Source organism: Gastrolobium bilobum, unplaced genomic scaffold (assembly GCF_033153095.1).
Source record: "Gastrolobium bilobum isolate Gb01-03AN ecotype WA unplaced genomic scaffold, APGP_CSIRO_Gbil_v1 utg2926, whole genome shotgun sequence".
NCBI lineage: Eukaryota > Viridiplantae > Streptophyta > Magnoliopsida > Fabales > Fabaceae > Gastrolobium > Gastrolobium bilobum.
In genome coordinates this window covers 209,701-236,903 of record NW_026898807.1, presented here as the reverse complement: position 1 = coordinate 236,903, position 27,203 = coordinate 209,701, and the positions used below count along the sequence as shown (strand labels likewise).

At 36.0% G+C, this 27,203-nt stretch overlaps 1 protein-coding gene across 2 annotated transcripts; it reads right to left on the bottom strand.

Annotated features, from left to right (window-relative positions):
• Window positions 1-9,211: 9,211 nt before the first annotated feature.
• Window positions 9,212-16,549, bottom strand: LOC133284273 (E3 ubiquitin-protein ligase At1g12760-like). 2 transcript variants are annotated; one of them, XM_061481269.1, is made up of 5 exons: window positions 15,715-16,549; window positions 12,190-12,312; window positions 11,732-11,868; window positions 10,329-10,489; window positions 9,212-9,722 (listed from the first exon to the last, which is right to left on the bottom strand). In XM_061481269.1, the coding sequence occupies exons 1-5, from the start codon at window positions 16,305-16,307 to the stop codon at window positions 9,552-9,554; spliced, it is 1,185 nt and encodes a 394-aa protein (XP_061337253.1). In that variant the 5' UTR covers window positions 16,308-16,549; the 3' UTR covers window positions 9,212-9,551. The 2 variants fall into 2 exon arrangements, with proteins under 2 accessions (XP_061337253.1, XP_061337254.1); XM_061481270.1 differs by having other exon boundaries at window positions 10,329-10,493; window positions 11,736-11,868; window positions 12,190-12,309.
• Between the last annotated feature and the right edge of the window lie 10,654 nt (window positions 16,550-27,203).

Genomic DNA, 27,203 nt, shown 5'->3' with positions numbered 1-27,203 from the left:
ATAGGCTGCGTATTATGATAAGAACATTCCTATATTCAATGAATGCGAGATTCCAACTGAAAGGAAAGATAATGTAATATTTGATTACAGAACTTGTGTTTCATCTAATAATAACTATAACTCAAATGATATGAAGTCTTTTAAGAAATTATTTGATTTAGAATTTAATTCCAACTAAATTTTTTGTTATACTTCAGCACATTCTAGTTTTAGAAGAGCACATGAACAGAATTTCCACTTATGTTCAGGATAGGGCGTAATTTTTAATTTTACTGGTGCGTAATTCCCACGATAATGACAAAACTAGACTAATACATCACATTTATGCATATAAGAATAGGAAAATGATGTTTAACTGAGACAACTTAATAGAAATTTCGAAAAAAAATTATAGTTAAATGATAAAAGGATTTGCTTTTTGTGCAGTTACTGCAGATAAATTATCTGAGTAAGCTTAATACGACGTTGTTTTGGACAGAAATTACGGTGTTTTTGTAATTTTAATTTATTCCAGGTTATAATATTCTTTATATTTATAATTTTTTAAGACTTCAATACCAAAATGACGTCGTTTTGAAAATAAATATAGATAACTTATCTGGATTAACTGCAGAAATATTTTTCTGATAAAAATAAAAACCATATAAATAAAACTTAGGAGAGGAGAGGAGTGTAGGCGCCGAAATAATGGAAAATGTAGGACACGAACAAAGCTATGCTGGAAACCAATGGGTTTATGGTATGGAGAGGGGACCAGTTAGGCATTGGAGCACACTTTCCCAGTTCCAACGTAATTAGGAAGTTGGAAAATTTACCAAATTTTGAGTTCAGACTTTAAACAGGTCTCCATCCTATTTTTGGTATATATATGACTAGGCCTAGTTACAACTGACTTTCCAACCTTTGTTCCTAAGAAGGATGGTAAATTTGATTTGATTGGTTTTAATTAAAAATGAATAATTAAATTTGATTAAGTTAGGTGGCGTGATGCTGAGAATATCTTATAGAGTATTGTTTACGAAGTAAAAGCTATTAGGACTCCTTTGGTTTGGAAAAAATAGGATAAGAATAAGGATAGTTAGATTTGAATAGGAGTATAAAAGAGTTCGAGTCTCTTAAGCACCGAAATTATTAAGGTGCTAGACCATCATTTATTCAGTGATACAAGTCAAATAAAATTGGAGAAAGAAAATGTGATATGTGTATAGAAGAGAGAAAAAAAATTAAACCTCTTAGAATATATTTCATTCTGTTATTTTGTTTTCTTCATTGTATTTGGATTTTTGCCACCTCATCAGTGGATGTAACCGTTTAGCATTTTTTACGGATATAGCTGCATTCTTTTTTTTAGGTTGCTGATATATTCCCACAAAGGATACATTGTACTTAGTGAATTCAGTTTTTCTGAACAATGAAAGTTAGTTTCCCTTTCCAAATTTTCAGGGCTTCAATATCTAAAATGGTATCAGATGATATTTTCTAAACCTCACCTATGGCTCGAGGTACAAAATCTACTTCCAACTCTTCAGCTGCTGCTTCTGCCTCTACTCCTATTCCATCCTCTACTTCTATGGAGGATGTCTCTAGCCCCTACCATCTTCATAATGGTGATCATCCGGCCTCATCCTTGTTCCCCATACTCTTCTTGGGACGAATTTTAATTCTTGGTGCAGGGCCATGCTTTTAGCACTGACTGCAAAGAACAAAGTTTTCTTCGTTGATGGCTCTCTTCTTCGCCCTTCTTCCGATGATCTTCTTTTTCCTTCCTGGAATAGATGCAATTCCATGGTTACCTCCTGGCTTCTTAATTCCATTTCCAAGGAGATTGCGGACAGCCTTATCTATTTCACTACTGCTTATGATCTCTGGTCTGACCTTCGTGCTCGCTTTCATCAAGCGAATGGTCCACGCATCTTTCAGCTGAAACAACAGATCTCATCGCTTCATCTAGGTGCCTTGGATGTTAATAGTTACTACACGAAGCTCAAAATCCTATGGGATGAACTCCAGGATTTTTCTCCTACGCTTCAATGCACCTGTGGTGGCCTTCGCTTACTCCATGCTTCTCAACAGCAGGACCATGCTCTTCAATTCCTCATGGGGCTTAATGAGTCTTTTTCTTCGATCCATGCTCAGATTCTGCTTATGGAGCCGCTACCAAGTCTCCCACGAGTTTTCTCTCTTGTTTTGCAAGAGGAAGGTCAGAGGCAGATTTCAACCACACTCCCTGTCATGACTGAGATGCCCCTGCTCAATTTCGTTGCTGCTTCCGGTGTTCTTGGCTCTTCTCCTGCTATTTCTTCTCCTATGGCTGCTGCTATGAATAATCCTCGCCGTAATCGCCCTTTCTGCACCCACTGCAACATTCATGGACACAACAAGGATAAATGCTTCAAGATTCACGGTTTTCCTCCGGGTTACAAGCCTAAATCCCCTAGACCCAATTTTCCTTCACCCTCGGCCCAAGCCCATATGACCTTTAATTCCCCTCACCCGAACCATAGGCCCAATGACTCAGGCCCTATTTTTCCCAACTGACTTCGGACCAATACTCCAAATTACTCCACCTTCTTCAATCCAACCCTGGCCCTCTTTCCCCACCGACAGCCTCCACCTCACCACCGACAGATTCATCCTCTCCAACCGTCGCCAGTTTCAGTGGTATGCCATCTTCTTTATCTCCCTCCTCTTGGGTAATAGACACTGGAGCAACTCATCACGTTGTTTTCTCTCCTCTATTTTTTAAATTCTCTTCTTCTGATTTTAGTTCCACTATTTCCCTTCCTACTGGATCTTCTGTTTCTGTTGCGTCTACAGGCTCTGTTTCTCTTTTTTCGTCTGTTATTTTGCAAAATGTTTTGCTTGTTCCGTCTTTTTCTTTTAACCTGTTGTCTGTTAGTGCCCTTACTCGTGATTCGTCCATCACCTCTCATTTCTTTTCTTCTCATTGTTCTTTACAAGACAGTGCCTCACGCAGGACGATTGGGATTGCTAATCGGCTTGGAGATCTTTATATTTTGGATACGGCTTCTCCTTTTCCCAAAGTTAATGTCCCCCATCCCCTTTGCTTCAATGTTTCCTTGCACTCTTTTCATTTATGGCAGTTAGGCCATCTTTCTTCGAATGTTTTACATCGTTTGAGAGACACTTTACATTTTACAGACACTGCATGTCCCACTTTTCATTGTAATATCTGTCCACTGGCAAAACAAAAACGATTACCTTTTATTTTGGATCCCAAACTTTCTTCTTCTGCTTTTGATTTGCTACACTGTGACATTTGGGGCCCTTTTACCCCTGTTTCTATAGTTGGTTTTCGTTACTTTCTGATTTTGGTTGATGATGCTACTCGTTTCACCTGGGTTTATTTTCTTAAAAATAAAAATGATTTTTCCACTATTTTTCCTCAATTTTTTGCCTTGGTTTACAATCAATACAACAAGTCTATTAAGGCAATTCGCTGTGACAACGCTCCTGAATTTTGCCTCACTGATTTTTTTCATTCTAGAGGCATTCAACTTTTTCATTCTTGTGTCGAAAGACCCCAACAAAATTCTGTTGTTGAAAGAAAACACCAGCATATTTTGAACGTTGCCAGAGCCCTTCATTTCCAGTCTCAAGTTCCTTTAAATTACTGGCATGATTGTGTTCACACAGTTGTTTACATCATAAACCGAACCCCATCTCCACTCCTCTCCCACAAAACACCTTTTGAACTTTTGTCTCGTAAGATTCCTTCCTACTCACATCTCAGAATTTTTGGTTGTTTGTGTTATCCGTCCACTCTTCATCGTGGTCGTCATAAGTTTTCTCCCCGAGCCCTTCCAGCCGTCTTCCTAGGTTACCCCCCAGGATACAAGGGTTACAAACTGCTTGATCTCTCTACTAATCGAGTCTTTGTGTCCAGAGATGTTGTTTTTCACGAATCTATTTTTCCTTTTGCCTCTGGTTCTTCTTTTCACGCTCCTATTCCATCTACCCCTTCACCACATACCACTGAAACTTTACAGCCTTCCTCTTCCAATCCATCCCGCACCAAAAAACCCCCACCTCATCTACTTGATTATATTTGTACCTCCACTGCTCATCCATTCTCTAATTTCTTATCCTATAGCAATTTATCCCCATCACATACTGCCTTTATTAATCCCCTCTCGTCCCACTTTGAACCCTCAACTTTCTCTGAAGCATCCCAACTTCCCGATTGGTGTGCAGCCATGGATGCAGAAATTTCAGCTTTGGAGCACAACAACACTTGGAAGATAGTCTCCCTACCCCCTGGTAAACGTCCCATTGGCTGTAAATGGGTTTATAAGGTAAAATACAACTCTGATGGCAGCCTTGAAAGATACAAAGCTCGTTTGGTTGCTAAGGGTTTTTCTCAACAGGAAGGTGTTGATTTTTTGGAGACCTTTTCTCCTGTAGCAAAAATTACAACTGTTCGTGTTTTGCTTTCCCTTGCTGCCATTAATAATTGGCATTCGATTCAACTTGACGTTAACAATATTTTTTTGCATGGAGACCTTATTGAAGAGGTATACATGTCTCTGCCTTCGGGTTATTTTGGAAAGGGGGAGTCCCTTCCTCAACGTGCAGTTTGCCGTCTTCAAAAATCTCTTTACGAACTCAAGCAAGCATCTCGTCAATGGTTTGCAAAATTTTCCAGCACCTTAATCTCTCTTGGATTTATTCAGTCATCCTCTCATCATTCTTTGTTTACTTATTTCACTGACACTTATTTCATTGTTGTGCTGGTTTATGTGGATGATATAATACTTGCTTCTAATAACTCTGTTGAGGTGCATACTCTTGCTTCTTCGTTGAATGGCATATTTAAATTGAAAAATCTTGGAGCTCTCAAGTATTTTTTGGGTCTTGAGGTAGCTAGATCACACCGTGGAATTTTTTTGACACAACGTCAGTATGCTCTGACCATTCTGCAAGACTGTGGTTTCCTTGGTTGCAAGCCTCAGTCCACTCCAATGGAAGCAAATCTGCGCATGTCTACTGACTTAGGGGATCTTCTCCCTGATCCTACTCCTTATAGAAGTCTCATTGGGAAGCTCCTCTACTTAACAATTACAAGACCTGACCTTTCTTTTGCAATTAACAGACTCAGTCAGTTCATGTCTGCACCTCGGGTCCCTCACATGCAAGCTGCCCACCGTGTTCTAGCATATATCAAACGCACTGTTGGCCAGGGTCTCTTTTTCTCTGCCACTTGTACTATACAACTTAATACTTTCTCTGATTCTGACTGGGCTGCATGCCCAGATAGTCGTCGATCTGTTACTGGCTACTGCATCTTCATTGGTGACTCACTCATCTCTTGGAAGTCCAAGAAACAAGGAACTGTCTCCCGTTCTTCTGCTGAAGCTGAATACAGGTCTATGGCCAATGTTACTTGTGAAATTCTTTGGCTGTTCTCTTTACTCAAGGACCTGCGTGTTACTCATACATCACCTGCACACTTGTTTTGTGACAATCAAGCTACTCTTCACATTGCGGCTAATCTCGTATTTCATGAACGTACCAAGCACATTGAAATTGATTGCCACGTCGTCCGTGATCAAGTTACTAAAGGCACTCTTCAGACTTTTGCTGTTTCTTCTTCACAACAACTTGCTGACATCCTCACCAAAGCTCTTCCTCCTAGTCTCTTCTTCTCTATTCTTTCCAAGATGGGAGTCCTCAACATACACTCTCCATATTGAGGGGGAGTCTTAGAATATATTTCATTCTGTTATTTTGTTTTCTTTATTGTATTTGGATTTTTGCCACCTCATCAGTGGATGTAACCGTTTAACACTTTTTACGGATCTAGCTGCATTCTGTTTTTTAGGTTGCTGATATATTCCCACAAAGGATACATTGTACTTAGTGAATTCAGTTTTTCTGAACAATGAAAGTTAGTTTTCCTTTCCAAATTTTCTGGGCTTCAATATCTAAAAAAACCATATGCCCTCTGAAGTGATTGGTGATTGGTACATTAATTGTGATTGGTACAACCAAAAGTTAATCACTTTGGTATGCTAATTGTGATTGGTGATTGTTATATTAATTGTGATTGGTGATTGGTACATTAATTAAATAGCCATTTTTCTTTATTTTCTGTTTTTTATATTGATTGGTACATTAATTTTGATCGGGCGACGAGATTATGTCACATAGCGACCAAGTTTGCTACCCCTGGTAGCGAACTTTGTCTAGTCAGCTTTTTTTGTGAAAGTGTGTCACGTGTCACAAAATCATTGGTTACCAAGTTCGCTATCAATCATAGCTACTTTGGACACATGACAATCAGCTTTTCATGTGAAAGTGTGTCATGTGTAACGGAATCATTGGCTATAAAATTCGCTACCAGTCGTAACGAACTTCAACGCGTGGCAGTCTGATAAATTTTACTGTTCGCGTGACAGTTTGATATATTAATGTAAAAAACGTGGCACATTGGTCACTGTTTCAATTGTTTTAAACTTTTATAAACAATTTTTATTTGATTTGATGTTTGTCCTTTAAAGAATATAGAGTTGTGTCATTTTAAGTGAGAGAAAGATCCAAGCAATAAAAATCATAGAGAAAAAAATGGCTATTTCTTTTTTTAATTTAAATTTTAAATAAAAAAATATTAGTTTCCGTTTTTATCTCATTTAAAATAACATAATTTTATGTCATTTTAAAGGACAATTTTTTTTATTTTTTAATTAATATTTTATTAAGAAGAATACGAAGAAATGCGTCGTAAAAGCTGCGTAGACACTTCGTTTGAACTAGGTGGTTGACGACATTAAAATAGAGAGAGGGAAAAAATCCTTCGTTTTCCTCCAAACGTCTCAACAAGTTATTCACAACCCAAAAGAAACTGACTAATTCCTTCAAGGCTTCCACAAGTCACAATTTATCCGACAATATCTTATATAGATATATGGGAAAAGATATTGTAACAAACAAGTAATGTTATTATCAATGTTACTACCAATCAATTTAACTATTAGATCGATTATGTGGATCTAATGATTATATTTATTTCCATCTTTGTATGGTTATAATTCTCCATATTTAAAGTAAAAGCATTTTCACTTTAAATATGAGAAATCATAACCATACAAAGGTAAAAATAAATATAAAGTATTAAATATAGGAAATCATAACTATACAAAGATGAAAATAAATATAATCGTTGGGTCAACATAATCGATCTAACAATGAAATTGATTGATAGTAACGTTGGTAGTAACACTACTTGATTGTTACAATATCTTATTCCTAATTATATTTTAACAATGTTTGGCTAAAGTATCAAATTAAAGATCCGCTCAAGAGAAGCATTAGGAAGCAAAAACCCTTAGCAGAACTAAATAAATTTATACATAATTATTTCTTTCCAGTAACATTTTTATTATTTTTTGAAAAATATTTACTTAAATAAAAAATCCCAATAAAATTAAAATGGAAAAGAAGTAACAGTGGAGATCCATGGACAGATCCATAGAAACTAGAAAGTCTCAATTCTCAAATGTTCAAGGTTTGGTGAGGCATAGGTGGTAGGGTTGGCAAAAACGAGCCAATTTGTCGGGTTGGCTCATAACCCGTCAAAAATAAGCAGGTTGGGTTTGCAAAAATGAGTTGCCAACCCGAGCAACTCGACTCGAACTAGCTCTTAAAAAAACGAGCCAACCCACAGGTCAAACGAGCCAGCTCGCGAATTGAGATTTTTTTTTTAATAAAAAAATACAAAATATAATATATAAAAATGGACAAAACTCACACATGATGTCATCATTTTTTTTTTTTTTTGCTTATCTAAACCTAAGTCCCTAATCTTCTCATGCTATTTTTATATTGTTAGGTTGTGCTGACTCTGTTTGGTTCAATTATCTTACCCACTTGGTAGAAAGTGGTTATGATTGTTTCTTGATGTTGATTCAAATTTGTTGTGAAAAAAATTTGAAACTAAAATATTTTGCTTTTATTTCTCATTTTGTAACCCTTTATTTAAGCTGATGGAAGCCACATAGCTGTGTAATAATACTAAAGGTCATTTAAATAGGCTGAAAATGAGCCAACCCGCGAGCAATTTTCGAGTCAACCCACGAGCCAGTTTTCGAGCCAACCTCTGAGCTATTTTTTTTTTCAAGTCAACCCACAAACCATATTTTTGAGCCAACCCTAACCCGACTCGGGTCGGGTTGGGTTTTCTCGCTCGTTTTTGTTTTCGAGTCAATCCTAACTCAACTCGTTTTTTTCGGATTGAATACGAGTTGGGTTGGGCAGGATCAGGTTGGCCCGTTTTGCCAACCCTAATAGGTGGCTGCGTGGGTGCTTTCATCGCTTCTTGGTCGGCCCAACCATATGAAAGACTTGAGCTACACTAATGGCATCGAATTTACTTTGTATTTTGACAAGTCTTGGATTGTGTATTTGAAGTTAATGGCATTTTGGCATCGAACTTATAATTCATTTGCTTTTACTTTATAAAGCAGTTCTGTGAAATGGGCGTTTGTTTGAAGGTTGCAGCTCGCGTGTTAGTTTGTTCCATGAATGAGATACTCCTCTTGTGAATTAGCAACTTTCTAGCAGATGCACCTAGTGGAATGTTCACACATATAATAATATCATTACCAAAAATATAGGTGAATTTTAAAAACTGATTTTGAGAGTACAAAAATAAAAAATTTGTTTGAGTGTAGCTAAATTAAAGTTATAAAGAAGTTGTAATTATTTATAAAAATGTCATTAATAAAATTTTAGAATTACAAATATGCACCTAAAGTAATTGTTTTGAGTCCTAATATTTACAAAATTGTCATTAATGAATCCTGATATTTACGAAATTGTCACCGCCTAAACAAAAAAAATCATAAAACAGTTTTGGAGAAACATGTTTTGGTTTTTTAGTTTTTAAAACTATAAAAGAATCATTGTTTTGGAAAGGACTTTGCAAAACAATCATTTCCAAACAAATTTTTTTTTTACTTTTTTGATTTAAAAACTTAAAAACTATTTTTGAGAATAGGAATCAAACAGCCCCATAATGTCTTCGGATTGTTTTAAAAATCTTTACAAATAGCAATTTTCACTACGTCCACAGCCTGCCTGACAGGCCGTCCTTTATTATTTATACGCTCAAGAAAATTCTATCAATACCATCAACATTACAAGAATATGGAGGCAGTTGGACTGAACATTTCAAAGCATATATTGAGACACAGTAAAGCTTTCCACAGTGTCTTACGAGACATTATAGGTCTCTTGGACCGCAATAATAATGATGACGATAAAATAAAAGTAAAAATAAAAATTTCAACCAAATTGCCTCTAAGATAATTACAGCCGATATGCACTGAACAACCCTGATATACACAACCAGTTAGGAAGTCACAATAACTAGGAATAATCAAAACCGCTATCACTATAAGATAACCAGCACACAGCAGCAGCAGCTGTTTAGGCCCACATCAAAGTATATCAACATGATGTGCCTATTAAACTGTGAACCAAAAAGTATGCATATTCCTCAACATGGCTGCTAGAAATTTTCCTGACCTCTTCTACACTTCTTGATTGAGGTTGCTACTTTTCGAGATGTTATACTTGCAGAGGGGGCATGTAGCATTAATATAGAGCCACTTATCCACACAGGCACAGTGAAAATGGTGACCACAAGGAAGTTCTCTTAGTTCAACCCCATCCTCATAAGAAGAAAGGCAGATGCAGCATTCCTATGGTATACCACCAAAAAAGAAAAACTTAAGATCTGCAGCATAACTGAGGATGCAGACATTTTTGTCAAATCACAGAGTTATCATATGAAAATTGTCTAGCAATTAAAATCGAGATTTTACATAAAATTGGAAGGGGGATAAAAAATCGTAAAACGTAAAATCGTAATGTAAAAAAATTGTAAAAAATCATAAAAGCGTTTAGAATATTGGTAAAATCGTTATGATAAATCGAGATTTTAACTACTATGAACTAGCATGTACTTGAACCATTATGTCAATTTCCTTCCGTGTATAATGTGATATTGAAAAGACACCATACGGAAAAAGAAATGGAAGACCAAGCACACATACAACCAAAATATATACAAATTCCATCCTACAGTGTAAGAATGTGTTCAGAAGGTGAATCTGTATCATACATATCAAAACATTGACAATAACAAAAAATATCAGTATGTAAAAGTCTGTATTTAACTATTTGAAACATGACACGGATTTCCGTTCCAAATACAGTGAAATAATATCTAAAGAGAGCAGAACAACAAGACCACTGGAAAAGGGAGAAAAGGTTAAACCCACGCATAACAGAACTTGACAACATACCGCATCCTCCTCGGAAAGAACACGTTCAATAGGTGACTCAGCCTGGCATTCGGTCATTATTCCTCCAACAGGTTCTTGTGTATTACCAGTAAGTTTCTCACTACTTTCAACTATTCTGAATTTAAATTTTGACAACTGCTCAATGTCTTCCTTTGGTGCCCCTTCCTGATTTTTGACCCATATAGAGACAGAGAGAGATGAAATCAAGGAAGAGTGCAATTAATAAATTACAATAAATATCTCCCAATTTACTATGTCAATAATTACTGACATATTCAGTCTACTACAAAGTCGTAGGAAATCAAGTTATATGGCAAAGTTTGCTCCTTCTCACAGAGCCTAGAAGCCAAGATCAACAATATTAACGTTGGGGAAAATGAAAAGTATTATAATCATTTTTTCACAAAAGATTATTTTAACTTGTAACCATTTTTCCTCTCTATAATAGAATGAAGTCATAATTTTTCATCATAAGCGTTGAAACAGTGGCTGTCACGGTTATTGAAGTAATTTTTCTTTCTAGTTTAAAGTTGAAAACTTGTACTACACTCTTATAAGCTGTACACAACCTGGTTTTTATATAGATAACACAGGCATAAGGCGAAAAAGACTTCAATTTACAATAATTGGGTTTTCTCTCTAGATCCTGTCTCTCTCTCATTTTACAATAAAATTTAATATTAGTGTTATAATTTGCCTCCCTTTCAACCCTGAACAATCTCAGGGATACAAGTTCATAAGCAATCTGAGATTTTCCCACACGCAGAAAAATAGAGGACCTAGAGAGAGAACCCTAATATAAGGAAATATGTGTACAATATCCCTTATGTTTCTGTTATACTGTAATAATGAGTCATGTTCAGCGTGTTAGCTCAATAGTCAGTGGTAGTGCAATTCAACTATGTACAGCTGAGCTAATTACTAACATAGTGAAACAAATAAATTCGGATTTAACGCTTGTCTAGTCTGTCCATTCATGTGTTTTACAAAATACAAAGATCACGGTATTAATTGTTCACAAATTATTACATACGTTGAAAGGGATCAGTATTTGTCCTTTTAAAAGGCCATAGAATTGTGACATTTTAGTCAAAACTACCGTGTTTTATGGTGAGAGAAACAGAAATCAAGGTAAGAGAAAGCAAAAGTTTTTTTTTTTTTAATTTAAATATTAAATAAAAAATACTAGTTTTAACTAAAATTATTGTCCTTTCAAAGGACAAAAATTTTTCCCATGTTGAAATGGTTAAAATCCAAAATCACTTCAAAGATCATTAATGCTTAGCAACTTCCCACCCAATTTTACACATAATATAGTTCGTCCAATTGGAACTTCTAAGACACATAGATTCATACAGCAATAACAGCTAAAAACAAGAGCAGGAAATGACCAAGAACATGACTTGCCTGGTCTGCAACTGCATAAAGAAGTGCAATGATACATGGAAGACAACAGCAAACAGCGACACCAATGATACACGCCAGTGCAACACAGAAAACGACAAAGAAAACATCAAAACCCAGGAAGATTATACATAGCCTGCATTGAATGTAGATTCTGTCAAAAGCTTTGAACAAAAATAAGTAAATAATGGTAGATTTGCCAAAAGAAGAATAAATTACAAATGAAATGGTTAATAATGGACAGTGACAGAGCCACGTTGGCTCCAGGCCCTGGCTAATTTTTAAAAATTAAACACGTTTTGGACGTGGGTAAATAACCGTAGTTAAGTTGAAGGGATAAAATTTAATGGTTGGCACCAGCTAAATTTTTTTGGCCTGGCTCATTAATCTTGCTGGCTCCGCCACTGATAATGGATATATAAACAATTTGAATAAGAGAGACTAAGAGAGGTCAAACCAGTAAAGCTGAGGAGAATCTTGGGCTGAAGCTTGACCACCAGCTGATACCCAGTAGAATCCAATAATCCACCAAATAAATGAAAACATTGTATTGGCAGATTCCAAATGCTTTGCAACACTGCTGAGAAAAACAACAAACGTAAAATGGATAACACGAGAAAAATAACACTTAGTCATTTGTCGTGTTATCCTCAGCTTTAATTATTTCACAGGTATAACAATAATTGCTCGTCCTGTAATCAACAATAAGAAGCTGATAAACATTGAACATATTGTGTCATCCCAAAACACTGTTTTTACATGCACCAATTTATAAAGTATCTCATTTGTTCAAGTTAGAAGGTTAACGCATATCAGGTAAATTTAAAGCATTAAAAATTACATGTTATTAATCTTAAAGAAATGCATTGTATCACCTTTTTGGCAATTAATCAGGCAAATAAAGCACTTACATGATTGCACCATAGAATTGATGCATAAAATTGAAATTTTATTGTTAAAATGATTGATCAAAACTTATAAAAAACAACAAATTTAAATTAATAAATAATAATATTAAAAAACTAAAATATGCTTGGTTGAACTTTTAAATCCTCAATTTTTCCTTTTTGCTATAGAATTGCAGATTGAGTGGAATATCAAATTTCTAAGGAACAATTAGTAGGATCAGCGGATGGTTGAGCTGGAGATTGATGCATGATGGGGGGATTCAAGTGGAGCAAGAGTTGTGGAAGAGAAGAACAACAAAGAAAATTAAAACAGCAAAAGAAGGAATGCTTTATCAAAGTACGCAGGTGACAGTGATGGTTGCTGTAGTACACAAACAATAATGTATGGTGGAGAATGAACATAGATGTTGTTAGAATAGCACAATTCACGATTCAATGCGATTTGGCAAGCCAGCATTTTGTATTAAGTGATGAAGCAGAGATGGCTTTGAAATCATGTGATACAAGCATGAATCAATGCGGCGATTTGGCAAGCCAGTATTTTGTATTAAGTGATGAAGCAGAGATGGCTTTGAAATCATGTGATACAAGCATGAATCAATGCGATTCCGTATCACTAATATGAATCACCCGATTCAATTATTCATTAGTTATTTTTTCTTTTTGCATTTTCATTCATCAATTCTCATAAAAGAAATTAAAAAATCAAATAAACTTAAATTGTTAAATGAAAAGGAACTAAAGGAGTGCTATTAAATGCACCCTATTTGATTATTTCATTGCCTTATTCTCATTTTTCTAAAACAGGGACTACGGCAATCACTCACTCTATGCATCCTATTTGGATATTTCATTGCAATATTTTCTTTCTTCTTAAAAAGAGGCTTTACACAATCATCCACTCACTCTATATGCCCCTAATTTGGCTATGTCATTGCCTATTTTGTTGTTATTCTTCTTTTTCTTTTTTGGAGATATATACAATGTTTTCGCAATTTTGACCTAGGTGTGGTGAAGGTCAAAGGTCTCCCTAACATAGTTATCAAATGTAGATTGCGGCCGATCGCAGCCGACCCCGAAAAGGCTATAACACTAAAAAGGGTTGTGGTATAGCGGAATAAAATCTAAATATATCACATATATAAATACTAAAAAATAAAGACATTCATTCAGACATTCATAATTAAAAATAAAGCTCCTATCATTCTCTGGTTCTAAATACCAAAATAGAATTTGACACCCAAAATAAAACAAGGACAGAAATGGGTTTCCTATCCCTCTGTTTCTAAATGACTATCAGACCAAGTATCAGCAAGAGAAAGACCAAGGACAAGATGAAAGATAACAGATGAAAATTCCAAAATTCTCTTTTCTCCTTCCCAATTTTCCCTTTCTTCTCTCGGCTATTCGTCTTCTTCCCCCCTTTTTCTTCCTGATCTCATAATTTTAGCACCACAACATCCATCCATCAACTTATAGCAGAAAGCAAGAGAATGTCAGAATGGGTACAATAGCAGAACCTGCTAAGCAATGAGAGAGACGAGAGAGAGAGAGGCAGAGACGAGAGGAAGTCAAGATATGATCAAGAGAGTGGGGAGAAAAAGAGAGTGGGTTGAGGTTTTCATACTAAAACCCTATTAAAAGAACAAAACAAACTCATGAAAAATAGCTGTTAGAAATAAAAAATGAGGGCAAATTTGAATTCCACGTTGCAGCGTGATTTGGCTGCGACACGCCGCAATTTGGGCGCAGCAGCCGCAACTCTTACTTGTTACGTTGCGACACAGACAGTAACGGCCACCATCTGCAGCCTGCTATCGTAGCAGGATTGCATGCAATTGATAACCTTGCTCCCCAAGGATACGTCTCTAAGGATCGAACTTTAGACCTTGAGATTCAAACAGCCACTTTTAACCACAGCAACCAACACTCATGGGTTTCAAGCAATCACTTTATGTGACTCAATTATGACTAATCACTAATAATATTGTTTTGTGAGGCTTATAATTAGGTTATTTTGTCAATTCCTAGCTTTAGTTTAAAATTATTATATCCTAGGCTTATAATATACTAAAATCTCAATCCTTGGAATGGTAATTTTTGTGGTCCAAGCTAAGATTTTGGAATCGTTTAAATTATTTATGTTTTTGAAATTGTTACTTAGAATTGGGATTCTAAATCTAATGCAGATGCTAAACAAGATAATTTAAATTAAGAGGCCCATTTTCTGATTCCAAGTCCAATTCCAACAGCCAAATGGGGCCTAAGAAAACCAAGGCTGGAATCTGAATTACACTTGGTCACTTACATCCCTTGTGGTTCAAAAGGGATTATTTTGGTACATGATCCTACACACTTACACCTATGCTTTGTGATTTTAAATAAAAATAATTACTTTAACAGAAAATCAGTTAATTATCATATGACAATCTCTGTCATATCTTTTTACCATCAAACTTACAAGTTACTCATTCTTTTCAATCATTAAAAGTAATTTGACAGAGACTTTGGAGATCTTTTAATTTAACAGGATTTTGATAAGTATAAAAAAATCTTAAACATCTTTTGAACTGTCAGGGAGAATTATCCCCCCCGCCCCTCAACTAATGAGAAAGCTACAGTTGCTTTGCTATATAAGCTCTTTCAAATATTACTGAATGTTAGTTCAGTAGTCAATTAAAAGAGCTTGTTTTACCTTAAAGTGACTTAAACCTCACGGGTGTGAGTTTACCCAACAATTCTCCATGGCATATCCCTAAATCACAGGGGGTCCTAATGTAATTCTGTATCAAGCATCACCTATTTGTAAAGTATACGAAAACAAGTTGAGGTTCCTTAAAACCCTTAATACAAACCATCATGCATCACCTTAATCCAGTGTTATCATTTATGAATAAGATTAACACGGGAAGTGGGAACAAACAAATTAAATTTCGTTAATGTATCATGGAATTCCAAAGTTCACATGACAGTCCCTTAATCCGTCAATACAAGTATCCAAAGAGTGAGATGGAGTGGAAATCAGTCACCAAATAAAAACCTGAATTAAACCCAAAAAAAGTGAAGAAATTCACCTAGTACCCTCCTGAGCTAATTGCGGCAATGACGCATACTGCGCAGAACCAGAACCAGAACCAGAACCAGAAGCCTCCCTTGAAGCGGAACTCAAATTCCCACTGCTACTTCCAACCCTGTCTTGCCCTGCAACTGCGTTCAAGGATGAGGCACGTTGGTGCCGTCTCCGTCTTCGATACTCGACGCAAACACAGAACATGTGAAGGATGCATTGCATAGCATACCCCACAATCCAAAACCTAAGAGGCATTCCCGGTGCTTCACTTCGACTCAAAATCAACACGGTGGCTGCCACAACAACGAACGCGAAGTTCCAAATGATATCGAGGATGACGATGGGCTTCGAATAAGCCCAATCGCTCTGTCTCTCCTCCAATTGCTCTGCCGCAGTCTCTCGAACCAACATTGACGGCTCGCGCATCGTCCTCCCACTCGCTTGCCGGAGGAACCGCGCCGCTTGACGAAGCCTCTGTCTCCTAACAACTTGACGCCCGGAATTAATTTCGCCGGAAGAGCCGCCGGAATTCGCCAGCAACGGCGTCGAATCGACGATGTCCTCGGAGGAACGGCTCGGGGACCTTGTCGTCGCCATTTTGCTTGAGATTGAAAAAACCGATTCGAAAACGTGACTCGCCGAGTCGATGATTGACTCGGTTCAGAACATGAAAAAATAAAAAAAGTTTTATTGGATGGAGAAGAATAAGTGAGATATGTGGAGCAGGAACTGGAAAAGGTGAATGATTATGGTTTTGATTTGAACAGAAAAGAAGATTGTACCGTGCCTTTGGAAATTGGGATAGAAACGAAATGGTGATGAGTACTGTCAGAACATTTTTTTTGTTTTTAATTTTAAATTTTTGGATTTTGGTTGAGGCTGCCTATGACCCGATAACATTTTTCGGGTTTTTTTTTCGGAGTGACCAAAGAGGCAGATTTTAAAGAGATATATGTTTAAAGAATAAAATATTTCTCCTTTTAATTAAAAGTATAATTTTTTATTTCAAACTCAAAGGGTAAGATATTGTAACAATTAATTAGGGTTACTATCAATATTATTACCAATCAATTTTACCATACAAAAGTGAAAATAAATATAAAGTATTAAATATGAAGAATCATAATCATACAAAGATGAATTTTTTTTAATATAACCGTTGAATCAATATAATCGATCTAACGGTGAAATTGATTGATAATAATTCTAACCTTAATTGGTTGTTATAATATCTTACCCTTTAAATCGATTAAATAAAAATAAAAAATGATATGGATATGATAAACCCATATGTTTTTTTTTTATTTTTGGATATAAATTTGGAGGTATTCATGATTCATGCTTTGAACCCTGAACCATATAATTTCTTGAGAGCTTAGTTATCAACTGAGCTACCTTTGAAAGTTAATCGACCCATATTTTCTCATGTGTTTGATGTGTAATAATTTAGATAATGTTATCATATATGGTATTTGAAACGAGTCCCCTTACGATAGCTTATCCTGCTAGAATAAAATGAATCATCGAGATAAACTAAATAAGAGCAGGATATTATAGCATGTCTTATCTATCGTGACCAAAACAGGTCTTTTAACTTAATCACGAAATATTTTTAATCTTGGTATAAATGATATTTCCCACTTGGTATTACAAAAAGTGAAGGAGAGGGGAGGCGATTTTGCTGTTAAAGTGAATTTAGAGAAGGCTTACATAAATTGAGGTGTAGCTTCGATCATGAAATATTTTTAATTTTTTTTTAATCTTGGTATAAATAATATTTCCCACTTCTTATTAAAAAAAATGCAGGGTAGGAGAGGCGATTTTGCGGTTGAAGTGAATTTAGAGAATAGATTGAGATGTAGCTTTATGATACATATGCTTGAGTACCTTCTAGATGGATTGAGTTCCATTCTGTATTAACATTTGTGTAGATTAGTATCCTTTGTAAGGGGACGTAGTCAATCACGGTGAGCGCAGTTGCTTAAACTTTAACTTATGCTTTTTTTAGGTTTTGTTTGGGAGTTAGTTTTAGGAGGAAAAATAAAAGAAATTGAGGATTTTAGTAAGTCCTTTTTTTGTTTTGTGAGTTTAAAAAAATAAGAGAAAGATATTGGGAATTTTTACTAAACTCTCAAAAACTTTCATTTTTCTTAAAATTAAAATTTTCCCAATTTGGAAATTTGAGAGGGAAAAATATTAAAAATTATTTATCTACCCTTAACATTAAAATGTGAAAACTAGATAAATGTGAATCATTTTTAAATATAAAAAATTCTCGAATATTGACATAAGTCAATTTTTTTTTATGAAATTCATATACGTCAAAAAATTTCCGTCAAAACTAAAGACGAAATTAGAGATGGAACCAGATCTTGCCATAATTACTGACATAAATTTTTACGAAAAAAATTAAGTCAAAATTATTGATAGAATCTAAATTCCTTCAAAACTTTCAACGAAAATATTTTCGTCCAAAATTTTGACGAAACACATTTCCATAGAAAAATTTCAACGTAAAACAATTACATTAAAATTTTTTACGAAAAATATTTCCATCGAAATTTGTGACTAAAAACATTTCTGTAAAAAAATTTGACGAAATTTTTTTTGTCAAAAAGCTTTACGGAATCTAAATTTCGTCAAAACATTTTCCTCAAAATATTTCACAAAAAAACGTATTCTTCAAAAATTTTGACGAAAAATATTTTCTTCAAAATTTTCAGCGCAACACATTTTCATCGAAAATTTTTTACGGAAACAAATTTCATCAAAATTATTTACAGAATTTAAATTCCGTCAAAAAAATTCGACGAAAACATTTTTGTTAACTTTTTGACAAAAAAATTTCCGTCAAATTTTTTAACAAAACACATTTCCATAAAAAACTTTTAACGAAAAATATTTCCATTAACTTTTTTGATAAAAAATATTTCCATAAAAATGGTAAAAATATCTCATTAACTCATATTTTTCTCCTTTACCATTTTTTTAACTCTCAAACAAAGAAAGGAAATACCCTTCAATTTCCTTGTCTTCCTTCATCTCCCTCCTCTCTTCCCTTCCCCTTCAATTCTATCTAAATTTTTTCTTTAAAAAAATAAATAAGGAAGTAATAAACTAAGAAGTTAGGATTTTTTCTTGGTCATGGGTAGTGTTTGTAAATTGTAAAACTAAGAAGTGAGTTCGGTTCAATCTCTCTCTTCTTTGCTTTGCTTGTCGAGTTGAAAGAGAATTGGGATTGTGATAACTGATAACACCTTTTCCTTTTTCCTTTGCTCCTTTTCGTGTTTCGATTTGACAATTGTTATTGTTGTAAATAAATTACCTTAAAATATTTATAAGGTAAAGTATAATTCGTAAATTTATATAAAATTTTTTTTTATCAATATAACCTTCTTCTTTAAAATATCCTCAAAACAAAACTACCTTAGAGTTAGATAGTAAGGATCTTTAGTGCACTTAATATAATAAATTTCTAAAATATTTAGTAGAAATAATTTACACAGTTTTAACACAACCAAGACAACTTGGAAAAGTGTACTAAAAAAAAAAAAAGACAACTTGGAAACATTAAATCAAAAAATGAATAAATAAAATAATATCCCACACCTTCAAACCACATTCTAGGTTTTATAAATCACAGAGATTTGAAATTACCAAAAAAATAAAAATTACATAGATTTGAAATTTCAATTTCCAGACAGATTACCCCAGTTGCATACGATGAACTTTGCGCCAGACACTTAACAAAAATCATTATTCTTTTTGTTGAAATTGAACTTTGCCATGTCCAATAATGTTCGTTCCCTTCTCCTTCTTCCATTTCATACCCTTCAATTGCGTCTCAATTTCAACGTGGTTATCAATACAGACGTGTATGGATCAAACCGAACCGAACTGAACCGAATTTTATGAAAAATCTATTGCTTTAAATGGTTCAGTTCGAAAATAGTTCGATTCGGTTCAAAACTGGTTCGGTTCGGAAATGGTACAACTCGGTTCAGAATCAGTTCGGATCGATCCTATTTTAAAAAGAAAAAAAATTAAAAAAAAAATTATAAAAATCAATTTGATTTGATTTGAAAACGGTTCAGTTCAAAATGGTTCGGTTCTTAAACTGATTCTAAAAATCGATTCGGTTCATGAACTAATTTTTAAAAATCGATTATTTTAAGGGCCATTCGATTTGGTTCATAGTTCGATTCAATTTTTTTGATTATTTTACACAATCCTAATTATCAAGCCCCATTGATTTTTTCTAATTTGAGAATCTCAAATATACACCCCAAACCAGAAAAATCAAAAGACCTTGATGACCACATATCCTCAGAACTCCATAGCTCTCATAGAGCCGATAACAACCCACTCCTTTGAAATTATTTTTTTGTGTTTTTCCTTCTCAAATTTTTTCTTTCTCTTCCTCTCCCAGAACCACCCTGTTATGGAATATTTCCATATCCTAACCACCTACCCAAGGATCCCTTAAAGGATAATTACCCAATTATCCTAGCAATATAAAACAGTAAGGCTGCTAAGGATAGAGTCTCTATCTCAACAGAAAAGAAGTTGGATCCTACTACAACTGGGAGATCTACACAAATTCTAGAGGTAACCCTTATAAATAAGAGGCTAAAGACCACATGTACACACTTTTAACCTATTTACTATTACGACCAACACTGTGCACACCCCCACGTCTTGGCTATAAGCCTATTGCTTGTGTGCAGTGATTGGGATATTGGCTATAGGTCAAACACATACCTACTTCTACGGTATCTCTGAGCGCATACCATACGGTATATCAATACGGTCTTTCCAGGACCGAACATTGGCGCCGTCTGTGGGGAACGACAAATTTCGACTCCCATCCATGGTGAACACGCGTGCCGTATAACACAAAGCCACAGATTGCAGGCTAACGCGCACACCCTGAAATTGTTGAAACCACATATATATAAGGAGACAAACTCTACCGCAAAAAGGGCTTTTGATTCTCCGAGAGACTCTAGAATGGAGCTCTAGATCCAAGCAGATGACGATTTGACAGAGATTCTCGTCGTCGCACTTCAAATTTTATAGCTCGGCCTTGGGCTTGAGCTCAGCCCAGTGAAGGATTCAAGTTTAATAGCTCGGCCTTAGCCTTGAGCTCAGCCTAGTGAAGAGCTTCAAGTTTAATAGCTCGGCCTCAGCCTTGAGCTTCAAATCAGCCCAGTTAAGGGCTTCAAATTTATTAGCTCGGCCTCGGCCTTGAGCTCAGCCCAATGAAGGGCTTCAAGTTTAATAGCTCGGCCTCAGCCTTGAGTTCCAACTCAGCCCATTGAAGGGCTTCAAGATTAAAGCTCGGTCTCAGCCTTGAACTTCAACTCAACCCAATTAAGGGCTTCAAATTTATTAGCTCGGCCTCGGCCTTGAGCTCAGCCCAGTGAAGGGCTTCAAGTTTAATAGCTCGGCCTCGACCTTGAGCTCCAACTCAACCCATTGACGGGCTTCAAGATTAAAGCTCATCCTCAGCCTTGAGCTTCAACTCAGCCCAGTTAAGGGCTTCAAATTTATTAGCTCGGCCTCGGCCTTGAGCTCAACCCAACGAAGGGCTTCAAGTTTAATCACCCGGCCTCAGCCTTGAGCTCCAACTCAGCCCATTGAAGGGCTTTAAGATTAAAGCTCGGCCGTAGCCTTGAGCTTCAACTCAGCCCAGTTAAGGGCTTCAAATTTATTAGCTCGGCCTCAGCCTTGAGCTTCAACTCAGCCCAGTTAAGGGCTTCAAATTTATTAGCTCGGTCTCAGCCTTGAGCTTGAACTCAGCCCAGTTAAGGGCTTCAAACTTATTAGCTCGTCCTCGGCCTTGAGCTCAACCCAACGAAGGGTTTCAAGTTTAATAGCTCGGCCTCGACCTTGAGCTCCAACTCAGCCCTTTGAAGGTCTTCAAGATTAAAGCTCAGCCTCAGCCTTGAGCTTCAACTCCGCCCAGTTAAGGGCTTCAAATTTCTTAGCTCGGCCTCAGAATTGAGCTCAGCCCAACGAAGGGCTTCAAGGTTAATAGTTCGGCCTCAGCCTTGAGCTCCAACTCAGCCCATTGAAGGGCTTCAAGATTAAAGCTCAGCCTCAGCCTTGAGCTTCATCTCAGCCCAGCTAAGGGCTTCAAATTTAATAGCTCGGCCTCAGCCTTGAGCTCAGCCCAGTGAAGAGCTTCAAGTTTAATAGCTCAGCCTCGGTCTTGAGCTCCAATTCAGCCCAGAGAAGGGCTTCAAATTTAATAGCTTAGCCTCAGCCTTGAGCTTCAACTCAACCCAGTTAAGGGCTTCAAATTTATTAGCTCGGCCTCGGCCTTGAGCCCAGCCCAACGAAGGGCTTCAAGTTTAATAGCTCGGCCTCAGCCTTGAGCTCCAACTCAGCCCATTGAAGGGCTTCAAGATTAAAGCTCGGCCTCAGTCTTGAACTTCAACTCAGCTCAGTTAAGGGCTTCAAATTTATTAGCTCGGCCTCGCCCTTGAGCTCAGCCCAATGAAGGGCTTCAAGTTTAATAGCTCGGTCTTGACCTTGAGCTCCAACTCAGCCTATTGAAGGGCTTCAAGATTAAAGCTCGTCCTCAGCCTTGAGCTTCAACTCAGCCCAGTTAAGGGCTTCAAATTTATTTGCTCGGCCTCGGCCTTGAGCTCAGTCCAACCAAGGACTTTAAGTTTAATAACTCGGCCTTAGCCTTGAGCTTCAACTCAGCCCAGTTAAGGGCTTCAAATTTATTAGCTCGGCCTCAGCCTTGAGCTTCAACTCAGCCCAATTAAGGGCTTCAAATTTATTAGCTCGTCCTCGGCCTTGAGCTCATCCCAACGAAGGGTTTCAAGTTTAATAGCTCGGCCTCGACCTTGAGCTCCAACTCAGCCCTTTGAAGGTCTTCAAGATTAAAGCTCGGCCTCAGCCTTGAGCTTCAACTCGGCCCAGTTAAGGGCTTCGAATTTATTAGCTCGGCCTCGGCCTTGAGCTCAGCCCAACAAAGGGATTCAAGTTTAATAGTTCGGCCTCAGCCTTGAGCTTCAAATTTAATAGCTTGGCCTCAGCCTTGAGCTCAGCCCAGTGAAGGGCTTCAAGTTTAATAGCTCGACCTCTGTCTTGAGCTCCAATTCAGCCCAGAGAAGGGCTTCAAATTTAATAGCTCAGCCCCAGCCTTGAGCTTCAACTCAGCCCAGTTAAGGGCTTCAAATTTATTAGCTCGGCCTCGGCCTTGAGCCCAGCCCAACGAAGGGCTTCAAGTTTAATAGCTCGGCCTCAGCCTTGATCTCCAAATCAGCCCAGTGAAGGGCTTCAAGTTTAAAAGCTCGGCATCAGCCTTGAGCTTCAACTCGGCCCAGTTAAGGGCTTCAAATATATAAGCTCGGCCTTAACCTTGAGCTCAGCCCAACCAAGGGCTTCAAGATTAAAGTTTGACCTCGGCCTTGAGCTTCAACTCCGCCTTAGTCATATCTTCAGAATTCGCGATAAAAATGAAGACGGAATTGGAGAGATGTGATCATAGAAAAAGGATCACACCCCAATCCGCGATAAAAATGAATACGGAATTGGAGAGATGTGATTATAGCAAAAGGATCACACCCCAATCTGTGATTAAAATAAAGACGGAATTAAAGAGATGTAATCCTAGCAAAAAGATCACACCCCGTCCGAAAAAAGAAAAGAAAAGAAAAAAAAGATGGAATTTGAGAGATCATGATCCTAGAAAAGGATCACACCCTAATTTGAGATAAAAGAAAAAACGAGGCGACATGTGATGTCGAACTCCTATTCAAGATTTTGGCAACAAAGCCAAATGACAAAGTTTGCGGCCCAACAGGCCAACCTCAAATTAAAAATCCATTGCTAATGAAGCGTTGCTTAAAGTAGAAAGCCACGGTATGTGAAAACGGGTTCAAACAAAATATGAAAAAAGTCTAGTCCAACAGTAAAGCCACTGTACGTTAAGATCGGTCTAAAATTAGAAAGGCAAAGATACCGCTTTCAAAAGTGTAGACAAGGCAAAAGCCAAGTCAATCAAAATAAAAGCCACGATATATGTATTTGGGCTTAAAATTGAGGAGGCAAACTCCTCCTTCAAGAAACCAAGACTCTGGCAAAAGAAGCCAAGTCCTTAAAAAATAAGAGAACTCACGGTATTCGAAGCCGGACTAATCGTTCAAGAAGGAACGAAAGACCTTCCCAAAATTAAGAAATAGGCAGCAAGTCAAATCCAAAAGAGGGAAGGCAACAAGTCAAATCCAAAAGGGAAAAGTCGTAATAAAAAAGCATGTGCTCCCTAAAGTACAATACATCTTTGCAAAAGATCAAATCCATGCTAATAGAGATCTCTGTATGTGAAACCGAGCCAAATCTGGAACTACGACACTCAAAGCCAAAAAGTTCAAAGTCGGGTTAATTATAAAGGAGGCACGAAATGTCGTCCTAAAACTTCGGCGAACGCCTATATAAAAGACTGACGATAAGCCTAGTCAAAACTAAAGAGTCTCAGCGAGAGAAGCTGAGCTCAAAGTAAAAAAAAAAGGCAAACATTGTCTCACCACTAAGAGACTTCAAGAGAAAAGAAGCCAATATAAAAAGCTAAACCAAGAAGGGGTAGTCGCACTAGAACCAAGGCAGGATCATAGTACCTCGGTAGGGTCAACCTATCAATCAGACTTAGGCAGCCCAGCAGTCCGAGCTTCCGAACTGCCGGGCTGGGGGGCAACTGTTATGGAATATTTCTATATCCTAACAACCTACTCAAGGATCCCTTAAAGGATAATTACCCAACTATCCTAGTAATATAAAACAGTAAGACTGCTAAGGATAAAGTCTCTATCTGAACAGAAAGGAAGTTGGATCCTACTACAACTAGGAGATCTACACAAACCCTAGAGGTAACCCTTATAAATAAGAGGCTAAAGATCTCAGGTACACAATTTTAACCTATTACTATTACGGCCAACACTGTGCACACATCCACGTCTTGGCTATAAGCATATTGCTTGTGCGCAGTGATTGAAATATTGGCTATAGGTCAAACACATATCTACTTCTACGGTATCTCTGAGCGCATACCATACAGTATAACAACACAATCTTTCCAGGACCGAACACACGCATGTGCCCTTTTTACGTTGCGTTATTATCATCCTCTTATAGAAACATGCCCCTGATTTTCTTTCAAGAGTGGTCCTTTTCCTCTTTGATTTTTTTTCAGCATCCTTGATCCACTCACCTTCCCATTTCATGCTTGGAAAAATTTCTTGGAACTTTGAACTTTCCCTCCCATTTTCCATTGCTTTTTTTTTTTTGCTAACCACCAAATTGTCTCTTATTTTTTTGAACAGCGTGTGCGAACTCCATTTCTATTTCTCTTCTTGCAAAGAGACATTGACCGAATAAAGAAACCATCAAATATGTGCGATGGAAATGTCCCTTTCGTTTTCTGAATTTTTTTTCTTGTTTTTCATTATTTTTGTTTTTTATTATTTTTGGAATGATAAGAAAACGGTGTTCACAAATTATATAAATTTTTTAAAAATTTTATTTGTAAAATCTTGTTTTATAAATAATTGAAAGAAATACGAACTAATATTAGTTCGAATAACTCATAACTTGCGAAAAAGATGATTAGATATCTCATTTGACAACTTAAATTATAATGTAAATATAAATATAGTGACATTTAACGTAACCCGTAACTATTAGGGTCTGTTTGGTGTGACGTATAAAGTATGATAGTATAAACTTATACTATACGTTATGACATTTTTAATTGTTTGGTGTGACCGTCGTATAGTATAAGCTTATACAGCATAATCCCTTAATACATCAAAAGATGTATAACTTAATCCGGCCTAAGGGTGATGGATAAGGTCTGATAAGAGATTGATGTATTAACATCGTTGACCAATGTAATTCTAAAAAATTTAATATATTATTTTAATATTAATCTATTAAAATAAAAATTAATTTTTCAACATATTAATTTTTAAAATATTGAATATTTTATTTTTATAAAAAATAAATTTATATTTTGGACATACTGATCAATAAATTTTTATAAAAATTAATATCATATGACATTTTTTGAAGAATTATATAAATTCTTTATTAAAGGATATTTTTATTAAAAATATTTATTTTTATCATATGTAGTATTATACCGTGCATTACCAAATACTAGATGATATTATCTTATGCAATATATTATTTTATACAATACCGTGCCAAACGCTGTATAGTATTAAAATTCAATCAAGTCTTATACAATCTGATTTTATATTATAAGACGTTGGCAATACGCTGTTCAATAGACAAGGCAGTATTCACACTTGTTTTTTCTTTTTTGTTAGAATCTATTTCTAAGGTTTATTCATGCTTACGATGTATTTTAAATCGTAAGTTTACTTACCATAATATCAAAATTATTTCAATTAAAGTCTTCATAAATTTTATGCTGAACTCATTATGAGTTATGACCTATTCTATTTCTTTTGTTCCCAATCTCATTCGATCTATCATTTTTTGAAAAGTATTCAAAATCTTAATTATGGGACTCTTTCGAATTGAACTAACGATGAAACAATGAATCAATTAAAATATCTAAGAAAAAATTAAAAAGTTCAAAGGTATGTTTGATTTTTTTGTTTTTAAAATTATATTGTAGAATAGTTATGAAAAATGTGTTTTTTTAAAAATAAAATGTTAAAACACAGAACAAAAACAATTAAGACATATTCTTTAATTTTGATTTGAAAAAAAAAATCAATTTTTTTTTTTAACAAAATAGATCTTATACGGATTTTTTTTTCTTTTTCTAAAAACTAAAAAACTGCTTTTTAAAAACAGTATTCAAACGGGCCTAAATTTCATATTTTATTACTAACAGTTAAGTTTTACTTCCAGCTTTTTTGTAGCTATTATAACACCTTTTCTAGCACAACCATTAATCGTCGAGTTCCAAGTGATCAAATTCTTATGTTTCTCTGGTAGGACAAATCCTGAAACAATGGTTTTCTCCCTAGGATGCCCGTGAACTCATTTGCCCTCTTCAATGGACACGCCATAACGTAAGGCTTCTATGTCAGGGAGTGATCCATCTGACAACTAGATTTTCATTGTTTCATAACTATGCAAATCCAAAGTTTAGACGGGACTGTAACCGAAAGAGGCATGATTGAAACTGAAGTGAAATGATAATGCAGTGACTCAGTGGAGTGATTATTTCACGGTCCAGGAGCAAGGTGAACCCGGCCAAATAGAAAAGAAAATACAAAAAAAGAGAAGGATCAGTATTTTTTTTTACCCAAAAAAGTAAAGGAGCATGAAAAATTTGATGGGCCCTATAATAAAAATTTCCGACTCAGTGAGCCTTTTGGCAGGGTGTGGACATGACAGAATTCACCCAATTTTATCATTTTTTTTATTTCATTTTTTGAGAATTATTCTTATTCACCCTATATCAATTCGGTGCGGTAACGCAGTATCAAAAAGAGCAACTGT

Bases quoted from the DNA above. Each gene is read 5' to 3' on its own strand.
- LOC133284273 (XM_061481269.1), bottom strand. From the start codon at position 16,307: ATGGCGACGACAAGGTCCCCGAGCCGTTCCTCCGAGGACATCGTCGAT. The intron at 11,869-12,189 runs GTTTGACCTCTC...CATTCAATGCAG, and splicing joins GATTCTCCTCAGCTTTACTG to GCTATGTATAATCTTCCTGG. The intron at 9,723-10,328 runs GTATGTTGTCAA...GGTATACCATAG, and splicing joins TTCTTTCCGAGGAGGATGCG to GAATGCTGCATCTGCCTTTC.